General features: G+C 38.9%; 2 protein-coding genes across 9 annotated transcripts in view; one reads left to right on the top strand and one right to left on the bottom strand.

The window, feature by feature from the left end:
- The window catches only part of PLN (phospholamban), a 71,681-nt gene that overhangs the window by 8,904 nt on the left and 45,771 nt on the right, over nt 1-17,006 (bottom strand). For all 3 annotated transcript variants that reach the window (XR_008329518.1, XR_008329519.1, XM_053381786.1), the window contains one exon: nt 1,502-1,586. The gene's annotated coding sequence lies outside the window, so the exon portion shown is untranslated. The remainder of the gene's footprint in view (nt 1-1,501; nt 1,587-17,006) is intronic.
- CEP85L (centrosomal protein 85 like) overlaps nt 1-17,006 on the top strand; it is a 93,574-nt gene that overhangs the window by 54,134 nt on the left and 22,434 nt on the right. For all 6 annotated transcript variants that reach the window (XM_053381777.1, XM_053381776.1, XM_053381780.1 and 3 more), the window contains one exon: nt 15,307-15,428. In XM_053381777.1, the coding sequence (XP_053237752.1) occupies nt 15,307-15,428 (122 nt within the window). The remainder of the gene's footprint in view (nt 1-15,306; nt 15,429-17,006) is intronic.

Below are 17,006 nucleotides of genomic sequence, written 5' to 3'. Positions count from 1 at the left end.
TAAGTGTTTTCACTAATATATATTTCTGTTACAATGTTAAAAAGGAATTCTAAGTATGCAAAACTTAATCAAATAGTAACGGCTTTCTAGTGAAAATACAGCTTCCCTCTAGCAACAAGGTTAAGTCTTTATTGATACAATAACAACACCTTTAAGTTTTGCTGTCACCTTTATGTGGGAAACACAGCAGAACATATTTCCAAGTAAATGTTCATGGGACTGCATTTTGAATTAAAATTCTGATTAGTGGATGGAGAGAAAAAAATGATACAGTAAATCTTGCCTTCAGCTCTATAAATAGTTCTCCCCTCTCTCAAACCGTAAGATGATTTTATTTGCTTCTTTTTCTGTTTTTGGCATATGTGCTCATGATTACAATTGTGAGTTGGATCCAGATTTACCGTAATCTTGCTGAGAGCTGACCCATTGAAATGACGACTAACTTAAGCCCCATTGAATTCAGTGTGTCTGTTCTTAGCATGACAGTGGGTTGGAGCCAACTAAGTCATACTTGGAGTAGACTCACTGAAATGAACGGAGGTGACTAACTTAAGACCATTGATTTCAGTGGGCATATTCTGAGTGTCCTTAATAAAACACTTCAGTGGTTGAAAACATTACATGTTACTTGTAAATTAACACTGTAGGTAGGCTGCTTGAAATAAACACCTAGTTAATGACAGTGGCTACAACCATGCACAAGATTAGGCTTCTTAAATCCCATTGTTTTTAAGTGACCTTAACTGTGTAGGTTTGTAGCCGCTGGCTAGAATCCAAGAAATCAGGGTACTAAATCTGTGCCCAACATGTCATTGGGCTTTTGGTGGGTTTTTAAAATAGCAACACCTCTCCATGCCACATTACAAACCATTTTAAAACACCGAGGACTTTAAAAATCAGTTTGTGATATGACATGGGATGTCATGTAATTCTCACTGGCTATGCAGAAATCCTTGGGCTTTCTTAAATAAATACTCTGGTCGCAGGGAATATTAGTATTAGATGTGGCTTGCTGAGCTGTAGTAAAAAAAATACATGTACAAGTATACCTGTTTGTACTAAAACTGCTTAACTGCTAAACTAAAATGTAAACACTACAAAAATAAGATACTTTTACAAAAATAATAAGAATAAGAATATATTAACATTTTCAATAGAAAATTGAGAGTCTAGAAGGGAGGGGGGAATAACAAAATTTCTGACACTGTGACAGCAAGATCCTTTGCTGTCCACAAAGCACTGAAATATAGCTTGATTCTGTCTGAATTCTTTTCTTCCCAAATCATATGCCCCGCCCCCTCTATGTACAAATGCTTTTGCTGTACCTGCATTTATTATCAAAAAACCCTAAAAAGTTGCAGAAGGTAACCAGTGTTGGAGTTCTGCATCAAGCTAATGTTTCTCAACAAAGGCTGCAGACCTCTCTCTTCAAGTAGGATAGCTAATTTAGAAACCCACAATCCCTTATACATTTTTTTTAAAAAAAAACATATTTCCTTACCTCAATATCCAGTGATTTCTGAAATATGTGATGGTATGCTCTGGGAAACTACAAGGCTTCTCCGTCACAGAGTTTGTGGGAACAACTGAAGTTGGTGGAGGGAAAAAATAACAAAAGTTTCATAGGCAGGGCTCATGATGTCATCCAGGAATTTAACTCTAGTGATTGGTTATAGAAGAGGCTTTATAAGAACAGGGACATTGCACAGCTTACATCATTGAAAGCAGTGATATTTCGTTCTTGAGCTATAGGGAAGAGGAGTGAGTTAGAAAGGACTCTATATGTCTACAAATGTTATTGACATGTGAATTCAGTCAATAACAAGTGTACAGTGAGTACACATCACTTTCCAATGACAAAATCTCTCACTGTTTCCCAACTGGACTTACTGTTTTCGGTAACTTTCCTGTAAAGCTGTGTACAAAAATGAAAAACTGAAACACATGATTTTTATTTTGCACATGCTAATGAATATTAAGGACCAGTTTTTCCAGTGATCAGGACTCTAGTAATGCTTACTGTGGATTTGATCTAAACCTATCTCTCTCATGCCACACACTGCTTTTGAAATTATGAGTTTCAAAACAGTTTGCAGTATTAAGTGGCATCTGCTGTTTGGGGAACGGAAGGAATCAAAATGATCTCTTGTGGTGTTCCAGGAGTAGGTTTTCGGATTCTGCTGGAAAGTAAATATGGTAGCCTATTGTTCTGTACATGACTTCGAAAGAGCTCAAGAAACTTCACAATGTTATGGTAAATTTATCACACTGTTGGCAAATAGTTTCCATATTTTTTTCCATAACAAAATATGAAATCACTTCCTAATGCAAGTGACTCCCCCCCCCTTACATACCATGATGTTTGTAGCAATTTTACAATTTGTAGCAATTAGAAATTTTAGGAGTTATGCAAGTAGCACTCCTTATATCAGCAGTGTAGAGCTTCATTATTGTTGGGGTGATAGATCTCAGAGGCTTTCAAGAAAAATACATTTTTAATTAAAAAAAAGATCTTTTGTCAATTGGAAAGAAGGTACCATCTTGTTTTACCACATGCAATTACAAATGGGTTCACTTACATATGGATAGAATACAGGCTATTGAAAGTTGCATCTTGAGTTTCATTTAACACACTTGTTAAAAGTGAAATTTTGATGATTAAACATATGTAGTTTATAGCGTAGAAATGAGTTTAGAAAATATGCTTTATGACTGTTGTATTATGACGGTTCTAATATTTATGGACCATTCTTCCACAATTACTAGATGAAATTGTATTTTAAAAATCATTTCAGTGCAGAAAAGAATATTGTGAACCTAGGAAATCCCTTCTCAAATATCAGCAGTGTTCGAAACCCCCATTGTTCTAGTCACACTTTGCGAGAAGGAATTTCATTAGTGCAATCAGTTTCTGACTTCTGGGTGCAGTACCGTGCCTAAGATTTCAGATTAAAACTGCAGAGTAGAAGGAAAGGAGGGCCCTTTTTCTGCCTCCCCACTTCCAGCTACTCTCTGAAGACTGGAGAAGAGACCTTAAGAATATTAGGGGGGTGGGCAGAGGAAGGACTAGACCATGTAAAAAATGAACATAATATTTTAGCTGCAGTTCATTCATTTTCAGCTTTGTATTCTTGTTATTTAAAAAGCGTGCCGAGACATTGTTGTACCCATAACCTAGGTTTAATGTGCCATTTAGCTCCTAGCTTTCATATCCTTTCACAGCCCTTTTCATGTTCCTTCTTTCTCAGTTCGTGTCTCTTCGATGTCCCCTTTCCTCAGACCCTTTTTTATCACCTACTGTTGCCCTGCTTCTTTGATTAAGAGCTAACTTTCCCTCCTTCCTTACTGTTTCCTGTGGCTTCTTTGCCCTCTGCTTCCTTATATCCTGGGCTTGAAAAAAAAGTTTTGTTTCTTGTAGAATTGGAATGTTTGTGAACATTCCTTGACATCACACCTGCATATCCAATCTTTGTCAGAAGCTTTGTCACCAGCTTATCTAATTTTATAGTTTATCTAGACACAATTTCTTAAGTGCCATGCAAATAAAAGTGATCCATCCATCCCTGTATTTGATACTTGTAAGTTTTACATATCTTTGTGAATATGCTCACATGTCCTGTGAAGAGAGGGGAAACATTTGAAGCACCTTCTGGACATATGTCAGTCATGCACAGATAAAATAATACACCTTATTTAATTTCTAGGTTACATGAGAGGGACCTGAAAATAATTGATGTCTTGGAATACTGGCACATATAAAAAGCAAAGCATGTATTTAAGCTTTGGGTTGACTTTCATTTTCTTCAGGGGACAAAAATGTGCAGCTGCTGCTTACATGGCCTTAAATGGAAATGATCTGGGTTTTCTCCAGAGGGATTAGGAACCTACGACCAGAGCATGTTTCTCTTTACTTGTTTATAGAGATGTGGTAAAAAAAAATATATTTGGGGTCACATCTAAGGAGAGAAACATTTTATACTTTGTTGTAGCAACATATTTGCTTTTTTAAAAATGTATACCTTGGAAATAATTCTGACATCTTATATACTTATTTCTAAGTGTATATTTATTTGTACTGTAAAAAGACATTAATCTGTATGAAGTGCTTAACAGCCTGACTTTACAAGCACCGTAATCCCCTGATACCTGTTTAGGGCAGAGTTCTTTGGTTTTCCCCCTCCTGATTCATTGGTGGGTTTTTGTTTATGTTTATGTTTATTGACTATGAGTTGAAAGGTCATGAGCAACCATGGCTTACAACAGTGCACTAGCATGGTGGAGTTGGTTTGCCACTGCATGCCTAAGAGCTGCCTTTCTAACCAGGCTGCCAAAAACATTTTAAGCCATGGTTGAGGCATAATGCTGCTGCAAACCTATGTGCTTGTGGAAGGGGTCATATATCATTAAGCAGAGTAGAAGCTTTGAATGGAGAATGTCCCGGTTTAAATTGCTGGCATCTCCAGTTAAAGAATCTCTAGTAATGTGTCTTGAAAAAGTCTTCTTTCTGAGAGACTACGGACAGTGCTGAGAGACAAGGACCAATGGACTGAACCCAGTCTTGTATTTAATCACTAGCCTGGTAGCCTTGGGCAAGAAAGGATTGCTGGCAGGCATGCTAATGGAATTCCACACAGGAAGTGGGTGGACAAGCATTCCTCTTCTGCCAGTCCCCAGCAGGCTTCTGTTATGTTGTGTTGTGTTGTGTTGTACTGTAAACTTTTGTGGACTTACAAGGCTGGGCTGAACCAATATGAGACAGTTTAATATATTCATAAATGCATTTTTGTGGGATTACATCTCATATACAGCACAGTAAGGAGGACATGGCCTACATGCCTGTAATAAAGAAAATATTCAAGTCATACCATGGAAATGGCTAATGTCATGTATGCACTCAAACTAAATATCTGACCCAAAGCTCTATATTGTTGTGATATTCTGTAGAACCATTCTTCAGAAGAGATAAGCAATTATAAAGCCAGTTTGCTTTTTGGCAGGGATGGTTTTATTTTGTTTGATTATTTTGTTTGATTTTGAGGCATTTTTTTAGACTTGCCCTCTTGTTGGGACCCATGTCTTATTTGAAGTTGTTTTTCTTATTAAAAACAATTTATTGCTTTAGAAAAAGAAAACTATTCACTGGGAACAAAACCAGAAAGTTTGCTTAACTAATAACAAATAAGACCAAATTTAGAATGTTAACATAGAGCATGAGAATGCTATTAATTCAGTTCTGAGAGTTCCTTCTCTTCTGCACCCTGGATTGGTCTCAAGGGAGTTGAACGATGATGTAGTGGACACGACATTTCTTACCTCTGCACAAAACAAAAAAAGATTTGCAGAGTTGGGAATAAACATTAAAGACTGGTTGCAATGGCAGTACTTTTTTCAACCATAATGATGTTGAGAATTGCTGCTGACTGTACCCTGTTCTTTGTCCGCATGAATGAACTTGAGGGTGTTCAGAGCTGAAATGTATTCTGGAAGTGGTCCTAAGAATTTGTAAACACTAGTACTTGCATTTAATAAGTCAAAATGAAAACAAGTGTTTGTATTGTTCCTATGAATGAAAATTAGTTTTAATATCATATAGAAAACCCTAAAATATTTTAAGCCCTCAGAATCACCATCAATATCTCTATCCCTCCCCCCGACCTTCCTCTTGGAATAGTAGAACCTATACAACAGCAGAGAATATCTGGATTGTCATTAACATTAACGGTCAGCGTTTATATTTCCCCCCTTGGTCATGCACTGTTAACGCCTATAGTCATGAACATGTCAATCAAGCATGTTAAGGGCAAGAAACCACTTCTTTGGCATTTTGACCTGTTTGGAAGGTTTATAGAAACAAAGCTAAAAACTAGGTTGTTAGGTTGGACCACACAGTGTGAATTCATAATAATTTTTCCCACCATGTAACATGTTACTTTAGAAAACATTACTTATTTGGCATAAACAGCAGCAGCAGCTCTTGTGTTAAGAGTCTTGTAACTTCGGAGCTGTACTGAGTGTTTTTCTGATAAACTGTTCCAAGAAGCACCAAGATTAGCTGTGTTCTTTGACATGTTATGAGTGCTGGATGAACGCAGAGGCAAAGGCATATGAAGGAGAGATAAAAGGCTGAAATGCCAGTTGGGGTACTGTTCCAGTAAGCAAGAATTCTGGTACTGGATTATCTCTACTTTAGCAGCAATTACAGACTAGAGGCCAAAGATTGCATTTGTCACTCAAGCTGTTAAGATTTTCAATGGTTTACATTTTCAGTGGTTTACATTTTTACAGGGAGAGCATTCTGGCTCTGTACAGAGTATAATGAAGTAGAATTTACTGTAACTATCTAGAAAAGCGCCTTTCAAGGTTTAAGCAGCAATGGTCTGACTCTCCCCATTAAAGACTATTCAGTATGTACAGTTCACTCTTTCCCACTGGTCTGCCTAGTCTTGGGTCAGGAGAAGGAGGGAAATTAATGAAAGCCTATGACTACAAAAATAGTTGTTTTTAAAACAGGTTGTTTTTAAAACTTAAAATGTGTGCTTTAATTTGACTGTGGTAAAATTTGACTGTGGTAAATTTGACTGTGGTAAAAGAAGAGACGGGTGCCCACAATTTGCCTCTTGGTTCATTCAAAGTATAGATCTCAATCTCTCACCTCCCTTTTTCTTTTGAAAAGAAAGGTTCGTGGCTATGTTGGTAGTTTGAATCTTAGAACATAAGAAGAGCCTGCTGGTTCTGGCCAATGGCTTATCTGGTCCAGGATCCTGTTCTCACAGTAGCCAACCAGTTAACTGTGGGAAGCCCATAAGCATGAACTGAGTACAAGAGTACACTCTCCTCCTTTGATTTCCAGCAACTAGTATTGAGAAGCATTACTTCCTCCAACTCTGGAGGCAGAGCATGGCCATCATAGCTAGTAGCCATTGGTAGCACTCGTCTCCATGAAATCTTGCTAGAAAAGACCTCCTTCACAAAGGATTTCCTTGGTTTAGGAGATTAGGGAATGAGTTTGAATGTTTTGCTTACAGCCAAGGCCATCACAATGTGGGCATATGTCATACTTTATTGTGGATTTGGAGGACAGGTTTTTTGATGGCAGTTGTATATTAATTTCTAGTGCCTCATTTAATGCATATAAATAAATGTGTAGACCTCATAAAAGGGCTATTCAGTATCTGCAACCAAGAGGAACAAAGTCCACCAATCATGCATGGTATTCTACCTTAGTCTTGGCAAACTTACTTTTGTTGATGCCAAAAAAAGGATGGTTCCAAGGATGCTTAGCTTTGTGGATCATGTTGTATTGGTCTGCCCCATGTGGTGAGGTATGTTTAGTTTGAGACAGCTATGGAATCCCAAACTGGCTTTGAAGGAATCTTATGATAGATCCATTATTATTTTTTTGGTTAATGACCATGAAAGTTCATAGGCCACCATCAAATGAGAGCATTTTACACAGAGAAGCAGTATGTCTACGATACTAGCTACAGAGATGGAAATATTAGTTAAGAAGTTAAGAGTCATGAAACGCTTGTTTACCAAGCAGGTGGTAGGAATTCTGTGCTCAAAGTCCTGTTCATTACAGTTAAATAAACCCCATAGTAATTTTCCAATCTCCTTTTAAATGCTGGGTAGAATCCAGGCCAAAGTACACAAACTACAAGCTTCACTTACTATAGTAAAAGATCTATGTGCTTAAGTTTCTTCCACTGAAAGCAATGAAATTTCATAACTCAATTAAGAGTTTGGTTTTGGCTGGATTATGCAAATAATAATCCCACAGTGTTTTGTGGGAATTACATCTTGATCGTTTACATGGGTATACTAATGCTTGCTAGCAAATAAGTATGCATTAGATTGCATTCTTTATCAAACATACCTTTATGCCATTTAGTAACCAGCAAAATGCTAAATAAAATAAAATAAAATAAAAATCTGACAATGCAATCCTATTGCATGTGTACTCAGAAGTAAGTCCCATTGTGAGACTTAATTGTCAGGTTAAGTGAGTGAGTGTTTATTTTAGGCTCCCAGTTTTTTGGAGAATCTTCCTAATTTATCTCTAAAATAACATAGATTCCTCCCTGCTTCTCTTATAACTTGGAGTAAATAAGTGATTCATATTCCAATAAATTCTGTTTTGAGTGAAACTATGTTGAGTAAAGTACATAATATATTCCTCCACATTTACTATAAATACCCATGCAAAGGAATTCTGGTGTTTGTGTCTTACGCAGAATTCCTTCATGTTGGCACATCCCAGATGTCTCAGATATAAATAGTAATAAATAAATGCACACTGGAGAATCAAGTCTTAATTTTTGGAAACATCAGAATTAACTGCTCATGCAGTTGTTATAAATGGATCCGGACAAGATTCTGGGAGGCACTATGGTAAGACAGGTTTAGCAATATGTGTTAATTTGCTTCCTGTGTCATCTTCTGAACTTCTTTGTGGCCACAAGTAGACAGTTTAAGGATGTTGTTCTCTGAGAGTGAACAAAATATATTCTTTTCCTTCTCCTCCTCATTTTTGTTTCATGTTAAAAGCCTTTAGGATGCATCATTATAAGAAAAATCTATATAAACCAGGGATGGCCAACCCATAGCCCTCCAACAAATCACATCATACTTCACAGGTCTGCTGGGGCTGGTGGAATTGGAGTCTAGCAACACCTGGAAGTCACAGTTCACCACCACTGATCTAGACCATAACTGCTTCTCACACATTTAAATGAGGAGTACATTTTAATGAGTTCCCATCCATGTCTACAAACATGCACACATGTAAAATGAGAGACTCTACAGGCATCCAGTTTTAGAAAACCTGTAGATGACATAGCCACTTTGGCCATTTAAGGGTCTTTGAACTAGTTACATGTTTTCTCATGCTCACTGTTACATTTTCATGGATTTTCATTCATGAGCACAACTTCTGCTCACGCAAGGCAGCCTTTGAATTCCTGCAAAGATGGTAGACACAGGTTTTCCTCAGATGACCTTTATCAAGCTGCTGACTTTTAAAAGTCAAGTGTCCTATCAAGCACCCTTCATGGTGTCAAGTGGTAGAGGTTAGTTTTTTTTGGAACAGAGCCAAATCGTTAAGCCCTTTCACTTATTCCCCACAATAAATTACTTGACAATTTTTCCGTTTTCTTCATGGCCTTCTTGCAATTACAATGGTTACAGAGCCTAAGAAGTTGATTGCTTTTCCGGACGGTAATAGTCACATTGGTAGCAAGTGGGTCCTCCTTATCCTTGTGCATTTGCTCCTTACCAGTCCTGCTGCGTTCTTGAAGGAACACTTCATCTGATTGTCATAGTGCTCCACATGCCTAATCTGTAATCAAGACTGCATTATGTTTTCCTGTCTATCCAAGAAAATGCTACATTTTATTTGATTCTTTGATGTTGAATTTATGGCAGACATGTGGGGGTTTTTTGTTTTTTGGGGGGATCCTTTTCATACTTTGGTTAGATAATAGAATCCTGCTCTCTAAGTAACTGCATTTGACAGCATCTAGGCTCTCCCCTTCTCTTGGAAGTGCTGGATGTCCCTCCATTGATGAGTTGAAGAATGCCATTAACTCTCAGGCATGTGGTGAAGCCCCAGGACAGGACAGAATCCCAACAGAAGGGCTGAAAGCCAGCTTCAGTTCCTTCCTCATGACACATCTCCATGGCCACATCTTGCATTGTTGGGAACAGGGATCTGCACCACAAGACATGTGTGACTCCAGCATTGCAAACCTCTACAAGAACAATTGTGACCACCATTATTGTATCAACTATCATGAAATCTCCCTGCTAAGTACTGTGGGGAAAGCTTTCACCTGTGTAAATCTCAACAGATTACAGCTACTCACTAATAGGGTGTATTGTCACAATGTGGGTTTAGAGCTCAGAGGTCAACAGTTGACCTGATTTTCTCACTGCGCTGGCTGCTAAGAGCAGAGATACTCCTTGTGCTCCACCTTCATAGACCTGATGAAGGCCTTTGACCTCATCAGCATTGGTGACCACATGCTACCCAGAGTGGCTGGGGCAACCCAGTCAGATGGGTGGGGTACACTTATTATTATTATTATTATTATTATTATTATTATTATTATTATTTATTGTTGTTATTATTGCTTGAGGTGGTAGACCATTTTGTCAAACTGGACTCCACCAGTACCAGCAACCTTTTCATCAATGCTAAGCTGGACAAGGGTATCGGCAAGGCAGCTATTGCAATGGCTTGCCTCTCCAAAAAGGTATGGAAGAGTGTGATGCTAACATCCAATACCAATATCTGGTCTACCAGGCTTGTGTGTTGAGCATTCTGTTTTATGAAAGTGAATCCTGGGCAATTTACAACCACCAGGAGCGACTCCTCAATGCCTTTCATATGTGCTGTGTTAGGAAGATTTTGGGCATCTCATGGCAGGACAGAGTCTCAGACAAAGATGTCTTCTCCCAAGCCCATATTCCCAGCATGTTCACCCTTATGCCTTAGCAACATTTACACTGGCTTGGTCATATCCACAGAATGGAAGCTGGCAAGATCTCCAAGGACATGTTCTACAGAGTGATGGCTTCAGGCACTAGGCCTGTTGCCAGATCCAAGTCTGCATCACAAAGCTATCTGCAAATGTGACATGAATGCTGCTGACATCAACCCTGCCTTATGGGAATCCTCTGCAGACTATCGCAGTGCCTGGTGACAGTCAGGTTGTGTATCCACAGCAGTGCCCAGAGGAATGATTACTGGGAAGAATCACCATGGTGCATCTGCAAAATCAGATGCCTTCATCCACCCCACCTGCAATAAAACATGTTTCGCCCATATCTCTACAGCCACAGCTGGTGCTGTAAAACTCCAGTGGTTTGACTTTACCCTCGAAAGGTGCACTCTTCCATTGTCTCCTAAAACAGATGCCGACAAGTAACTTCTAAATCTGAAGGAGTCCGAATCTTTATTAAGGTCAATTTTTTAAATTTGTGCATGCAACACTTGGAAAGCCCTCCATTGCACTTTGGCATTGCGTTACACATGAGTACATATTAAAATGTCACTGGCGTATACGTTCACAGTACTTCTTATAGAAGACTGACAGAAGAGCTGTCGTTAAAGTGTATTTGTATGTTGTATGTATGTAGGCCACAGGCAACCCAAAGATTTCTTTTGTTTTCAGTCAACCAAAACAGTTGACATTTCTTGATCTTTGAGTTAACAGTAGTGCTAACACCAGATGATTATTATATCGCTACTAATATTAGTATTCGTATACATTCTTGTTTACTGTTAAGATCCCTTGATCGTGGTGTTTTCCTGTATAACATGCTAAACACATTTCAAAGAAGGTGATAGTTTGTAAAGATCACTAGAGAATTCGAATGTAATGGGAAGATAATATGAACACTTATTAAAACAAGTGCTTCTATACTTAGGACAGACCTTCTGTTATCTCTGGAAAATTCCAGACACACTTGCTCTGAACATCATCTGAAGTGCCACCTAGAAGTGTTGTCCATAATATTGGCCAGAATATAAGTGGAAGGCTTTCTGGCAAATGTGTTACTGACTTTGGTGCAAGGCTTAAAGGAATTGTTTTCTTTTTTCGATTTGTTTTAACATTATGTGTTAAGTTTTTTAGCTGGTCCATAGGTATGTAGTATGAGTCACCCCGCTGGAGACACTTCTGTCACTGAAGTGTACTAGCTCCAGGAGGTGTTATAAAAGAAGATGAATTAGATAAATCACAAATGAGATAAAAATAGTATTTTTTTCCTCTCGTAGTTTAGCTAGGATTAGTGACTCTTCTTCTGAAGGGCGGGGGGCATTTCTTGGAAAACTGCTTAACCTGGAAAGTAGAAGCAGAATGGGTAACTATGTAACACTGAGCAAACATGAAGGTGCAAGTGCCTCTATTAGCTATTTACAGTGTTCCATCAGTTTGTGGAATCGGTGGACAAATTTACACTAAAATTGTGTCCTTTAGAAGCCCATGATGGAAACACTGCTAGTGTTTAATTTAGCTTTCTGCATTTCTCTTAAAATAGCCAGTTCTGTTTGTTAAATTATCTATCATTATATAGAGGCAAAGACTGTTATCTTTCATTCTATATGAGTGATATTGGCTGCTAGTTGGGTATTTGTAACATGGAATGGTAGCTTCCAGCATTCCAGTAGTGTTCCAGGGTGTGGTCATAACAGCTGTAATTTCCTTGTATTTTGGAACTTGCATGAACATGGGAAGCCCTTAACACAGCATCTTAAACTAAAAGTTTTTTTTTTTGTTAATTGAATACACATATGTTTAGTATCGAGAAATCAGTTCCCAAGTGCAAAATCTAATACACAAAATGGGCAGCATGGAACTTAGCGATTTTCCAGGTTGCTTCTTTTATCAGCTGGAGTGCTTTAGTTAGAGGCATGTGAACATAATCTGTTCATGTTACCTCTGAAAGTCAAAAGTAGGCTCATAGATCCATGTAGATGGCACAATGATGATACTACAAAACATAGCACTGTTGCTTCAAAGCCCTCACTAGGATGCTGGCAGTGAAAGAGCTGCTGTCTGGAAGTGGCCTTAGGGGGGAAAGCAGGGGGTGGCACACAGGCTTCACCACTGAGCAGAAGCACAATCTGTGGAACCTAAAAGAAAGGTGTGTGCATCCAGTATGCACTATTTCATTGATCTCTCTCTAATTTAAAGGGGCAATAGGATCAGAAACTGAAATAATTTTGTGTCACCTATTTCAGTCCCCAGCAGTGGAAGGCTTCATTTAAATTCACCATTCTTTTAGGGACGTTGCACTGTTTGCCAACCTAAATATGTGTTGATGCAATATGAGACCATTGCTTGCTTTTTTTTAAGCTGTTCTTTCAATAATTGGAATGCCTTTATATCAAGGGTGGGGAACATCTTGCCTGCAGGCCAGACTTGGACCACCAGGCCATTTCCCCTAAAGATTCTCACCCGCCCCATAGCTGATGTTATTAGGTGTTGTCCGGTGTGGGGCAGGTATCAACATTGTCACAAAAGGATAATTGGGAGCTGAAAGAGAGCTCCCGGTTGTTCCTTTGCTGGAGCAAGGCACACTCGGCCACCGCCCCCCCCCACTTCCCCTCCCCCACAGGAGGGCAACTTCTTCAATAGCTTCAGGCAGTTCCATTGAAACCACTGCTAAAACAGAGCTTTCCCTCTCCAGTTTAGTGGTTTCAGTGGAAACAGCATGTTGCTATCAGAGCAAGACAATACTTGAAAATGGTTCTCATGATCTCTTTAACTTTTCCTAGGGCAATTGCTCTGTCCTTCACCCATTTACTATGCATACTGTATGTTCCAAATACTCCACTATCTTTGTTATATTCTGGATTGTCTATGGTGCGCTTTCATGGTTAAAATGTGGAAACCAAAGCTGAAGACACAGATGGATATCAAAGCCTCACCTGTGTATAGAGTAATACAGATTTAGATTAGACTGGCCTAGTGTTCTGATTTAAGTAATTTTATGTTATGTTTTTAAAAACCTTCTATTGTGCTTTTTTCTGTCATACTAAACTCAAAAAGCAGTTCAGCTATCATCCTCAAAGAGCTTACTTTTAGAATTGAACAGTTGTCTTTTTAGGGATTCTTCACAATTAAAAATAAATAGTTGATTGGATCCTTTAGAATTCTAACATCAATATTTAAGAATACCAGGTACTCTTGTCTTTCAGTAACATAGAATTTAATCTGCTTAGGAACCTGCTGTGTGTATTCAACACCATGTGTTCTATATGAATCAAGAGTGCCTTTGTTGTTCTGGGCTGTATCAAGGGAAGTATATTTATAGCACTAGGGGTGGAAGAGTTGGATGCAAGTAGTGGAAAAATCAAGTGTGTGCTTTGGAACAAGGAGCAAAAACAATTACGTCTGAACACTAAAGTTTCTTTAAAAACAACACAAGTACAGGTGGTGAATTCAGTGTTGCATTAGTATGAATATTCTGTCTGGACAAGCATTTCAGCTTGCCAGATGGAGCAATCCCCTCTCTCTCCCCCTTTCTATGCTGTTCTGGGGATTCTCCCAACCCTGCTAGATCCATTTGAGGGGTAAGGGAGGAAAGCCCCACTGGCAAGCAGAAGTCAAGCAGGGCTTCCACTGATGGGGCTCCTTAGGTGAATTCCACCCAGAATGTGGAACTAGATGGCCTATTGGTCTGATCCAGCCACTTTATTCTTGGGTTCTTGTCCCTCCCCGCAAACTTCTACAAGTTTAAATATTCATAATAGCATTTTATCTTGGGTTTTTTGAACTCTTGCAGTCCATCAGTTGATTATATGAGAAGCAATAAATACCCATTTATATGCTAAAAGAAAACCATATTGTTTTATTCACCCTAGGACAGAAACTAATCTAAAACTCACTGAATCCCTTAATATCCTAAAGCCATTCCTTTTGTTCCTGGGTGGTATTTCTTCCAAGCATACGTACCTATTGGATTGAAAGCAAAAATTCCCACTAACGTGTTTTATAAGGGTTTGGAATTGACTTTTAACATGTGGCGGCTTGTCCAGTTACTGATAAGGAAGTGCTACTTGTATATAGTTAAACCTGTATGAATAAGGATTGTGGTGTAATTCCAATTTACAGGCCACTTTTTTGCATAACCATATTCTTTTGAAATAGATAGCAACTAAAAATAGCAACTTCATGTCCTCATCAAGTATCAAGATCTACTTTTTAAATCACCTCTCACCATAAAAGTAAAGTTGAAGAATGAGGCCATTATTTTAATGGTGTCTATAATGCAGCAGCTGATCGTGGGGTGGAGTGGAGGTGCTTACCTGACCACCTGGCAGCTGGGTTGCGGCTGCTTACGAGGAGGGGTGCACAGAGTCATTCCAGCAGACTTGTTGGTGCATTTACACTATGCCTCACCACGGCATTATACTACAAGATCTGCTTTCACTGACTCCTACTAAGCAGCACAGACTGTCAATGGCATAGCTGATATGAGGCAAGATGCTTTATTTGTGCCCTCAGATAATAAACCAGTGAAAAATCACACAAAAAGAAGCCAATGTGAGACTTCAGTTAGCTTTCACTTACATCAAAGAACAAAGCAAGGAAATGTTGCAGATGAAGACTTTATAAATGGCAAAACTACTGTTTGCCAGGTTTCTGTTTCATCTAGGAAGACCAAAGGAAGGACCGCTTTCCAATAGGCTTTCTAAACATACATTTCTCTCAACTAAGCACTTTTAAATGTATAAATGGGTGAGTAAGTGTTGTTTTTCTGCTCTTTGACAATATTCTTTTGCACATTTCTTCCCAGGTTCTGAGTGGATCATCTCATCAGAATTACCCAGCTGCAGGCTTTCAGGATTTCAACAATTGGGAATCCCTGATGAAAATCAAAGAAGGATTGCTAAGGCAAAAAGAGATTGTGATTGATCGGTGAGTAAACTCTATCTTTCCTCCAGTTGCTTAGAGGTTGCCTTGTAAATTGGTTGAGTGTCCCAGAGACTGATTTCCAAAAATGATTATGTGCCTCCCCACAAACAAACAAACAAACAAACAAACATGAAAGATGAGTACAAGGGTTTCACATCAAATTTCACAAATAGATGAACAGTAGAAATGGCCAGGAGAAGGATTGAAAAAACATCAGGTATCATCATGTTAATCAGTGGTACCAGGTATAGTTCTGGAATTATAAAGCTGCCTTTTATTGTCAGACGGTTGGTTCGTCTTGCCTCTGACTGTTCTCCAGGGTTGCTTTTCCCAAGCACTGCTGCCAGTCTTGTTTGACTGAGATACCAGGGATTGACTCTGGGATCTTTCATATACAAAGCATTAAGATATAGAACTTCTGGGTATCACACTTCAAAAAAGATATCATAGAGTTAGACATGGTAGAGAAAGGGACAGGGGTTTGAGTACCTTCCATATGAGGGAAAGCTGAAATGTTTGTGGACTTTTAATTATAACAAAAGAACAATTTGGGAAGGAAACTTGATGGAAGTTCATAAATAATGAATAGCGTTGAGAAAGAGAAACACTATTCCCTCTTGGTAAAAGAAAATTCAGCACATAACACACAATTGATTTATGGCATTCTTGAGTCACGGAGAATTGATGAAACCGTTGTATTTGTCTCAGGAGTATTGCTTAATTGGGAATCTAACAGACAAAACAGAGTTAACAGGTGCACCCATGCTAGAGTTTACAGATTTCAGTGTGAGCAGGATGCAAAATTAGGAATGAGTCTCAAGTTTTTTACATTATGAATCAGTTACATACTGTGTATTGCATTCAAGTGCATGGAACCCCATATAGTAATTGTGAATACCATACAGTACCATACAAGAGCCTCTAATTTTCTAGTAAGTAATCAAATCTTGATATATTGACAGCATTTCCTGTTTAATATTCTTCTCCAGCTCTATGGCTCTCAGCAGAGTTGATGTATCTAGAGCAGAGATTTTCAACCTTTTTGAGTCCACAGCTCCCTTGACATTCTTTCTGCGGCACCCTGTGGGGCTCGGGAGCCCAGTTATGTTACCCCTTGCCTGCAGAGCTGGCAGCCTCTCAACCTCTTTTGAATGTTTAGCCTCCTCTCCACTCTCCTTGGGAGTCCTCCAGGAAGCTGCTGCTGCCATCTCTGATCTCTGAGCTGCCCTTGCCCCAAAGAGCTTATAGCCAGGGCTGCTGCAGTAAACAGCTGTGCAAGCCTTGGGGAGGCAGAGACGTGAGAGGAGGGAGGGAAGGAAGGAGGGACAGAGGCCAGTATTGCCTGCTGCACCCCTAACCATCATTCACGGTACCCCAGGATGCAACGGCACACTGATTGAAAACCACTGAACTAGAGGATTGATCTAGCATATTTGACATGAATATGTTATCCTTGCAATTTGTGCTTTCAAAATTGATGGCAGTCCCATCTTTAACAGATCCTAATCTCATCAAGGTTTTCACAGATGTCATGAGAGCTCTTTCTAGGTAACAGAAACAAATTCAAAGTTTTTTTCATTT

Source organism: Podarcis raffonei, chromosome 3 (assembly GCF_027172205.1).
Source record: "Podarcis raffonei isolate rPodRaf1 chromosome 3, rPodRaf1.pri, whole genome shotgun sequence".
NCBI classification, from domain to species: domain Eukaryota; kingdom Metazoa; phylum Chordata; class Lepidosauria; order Squamata; family Lacertidae; genus Podarcis; species Podarcis raffonei.
Note: the sequence above shows the minus strand (reverse complement) of the source record. Positions and strands in the feature narration are given on the sequence as shown.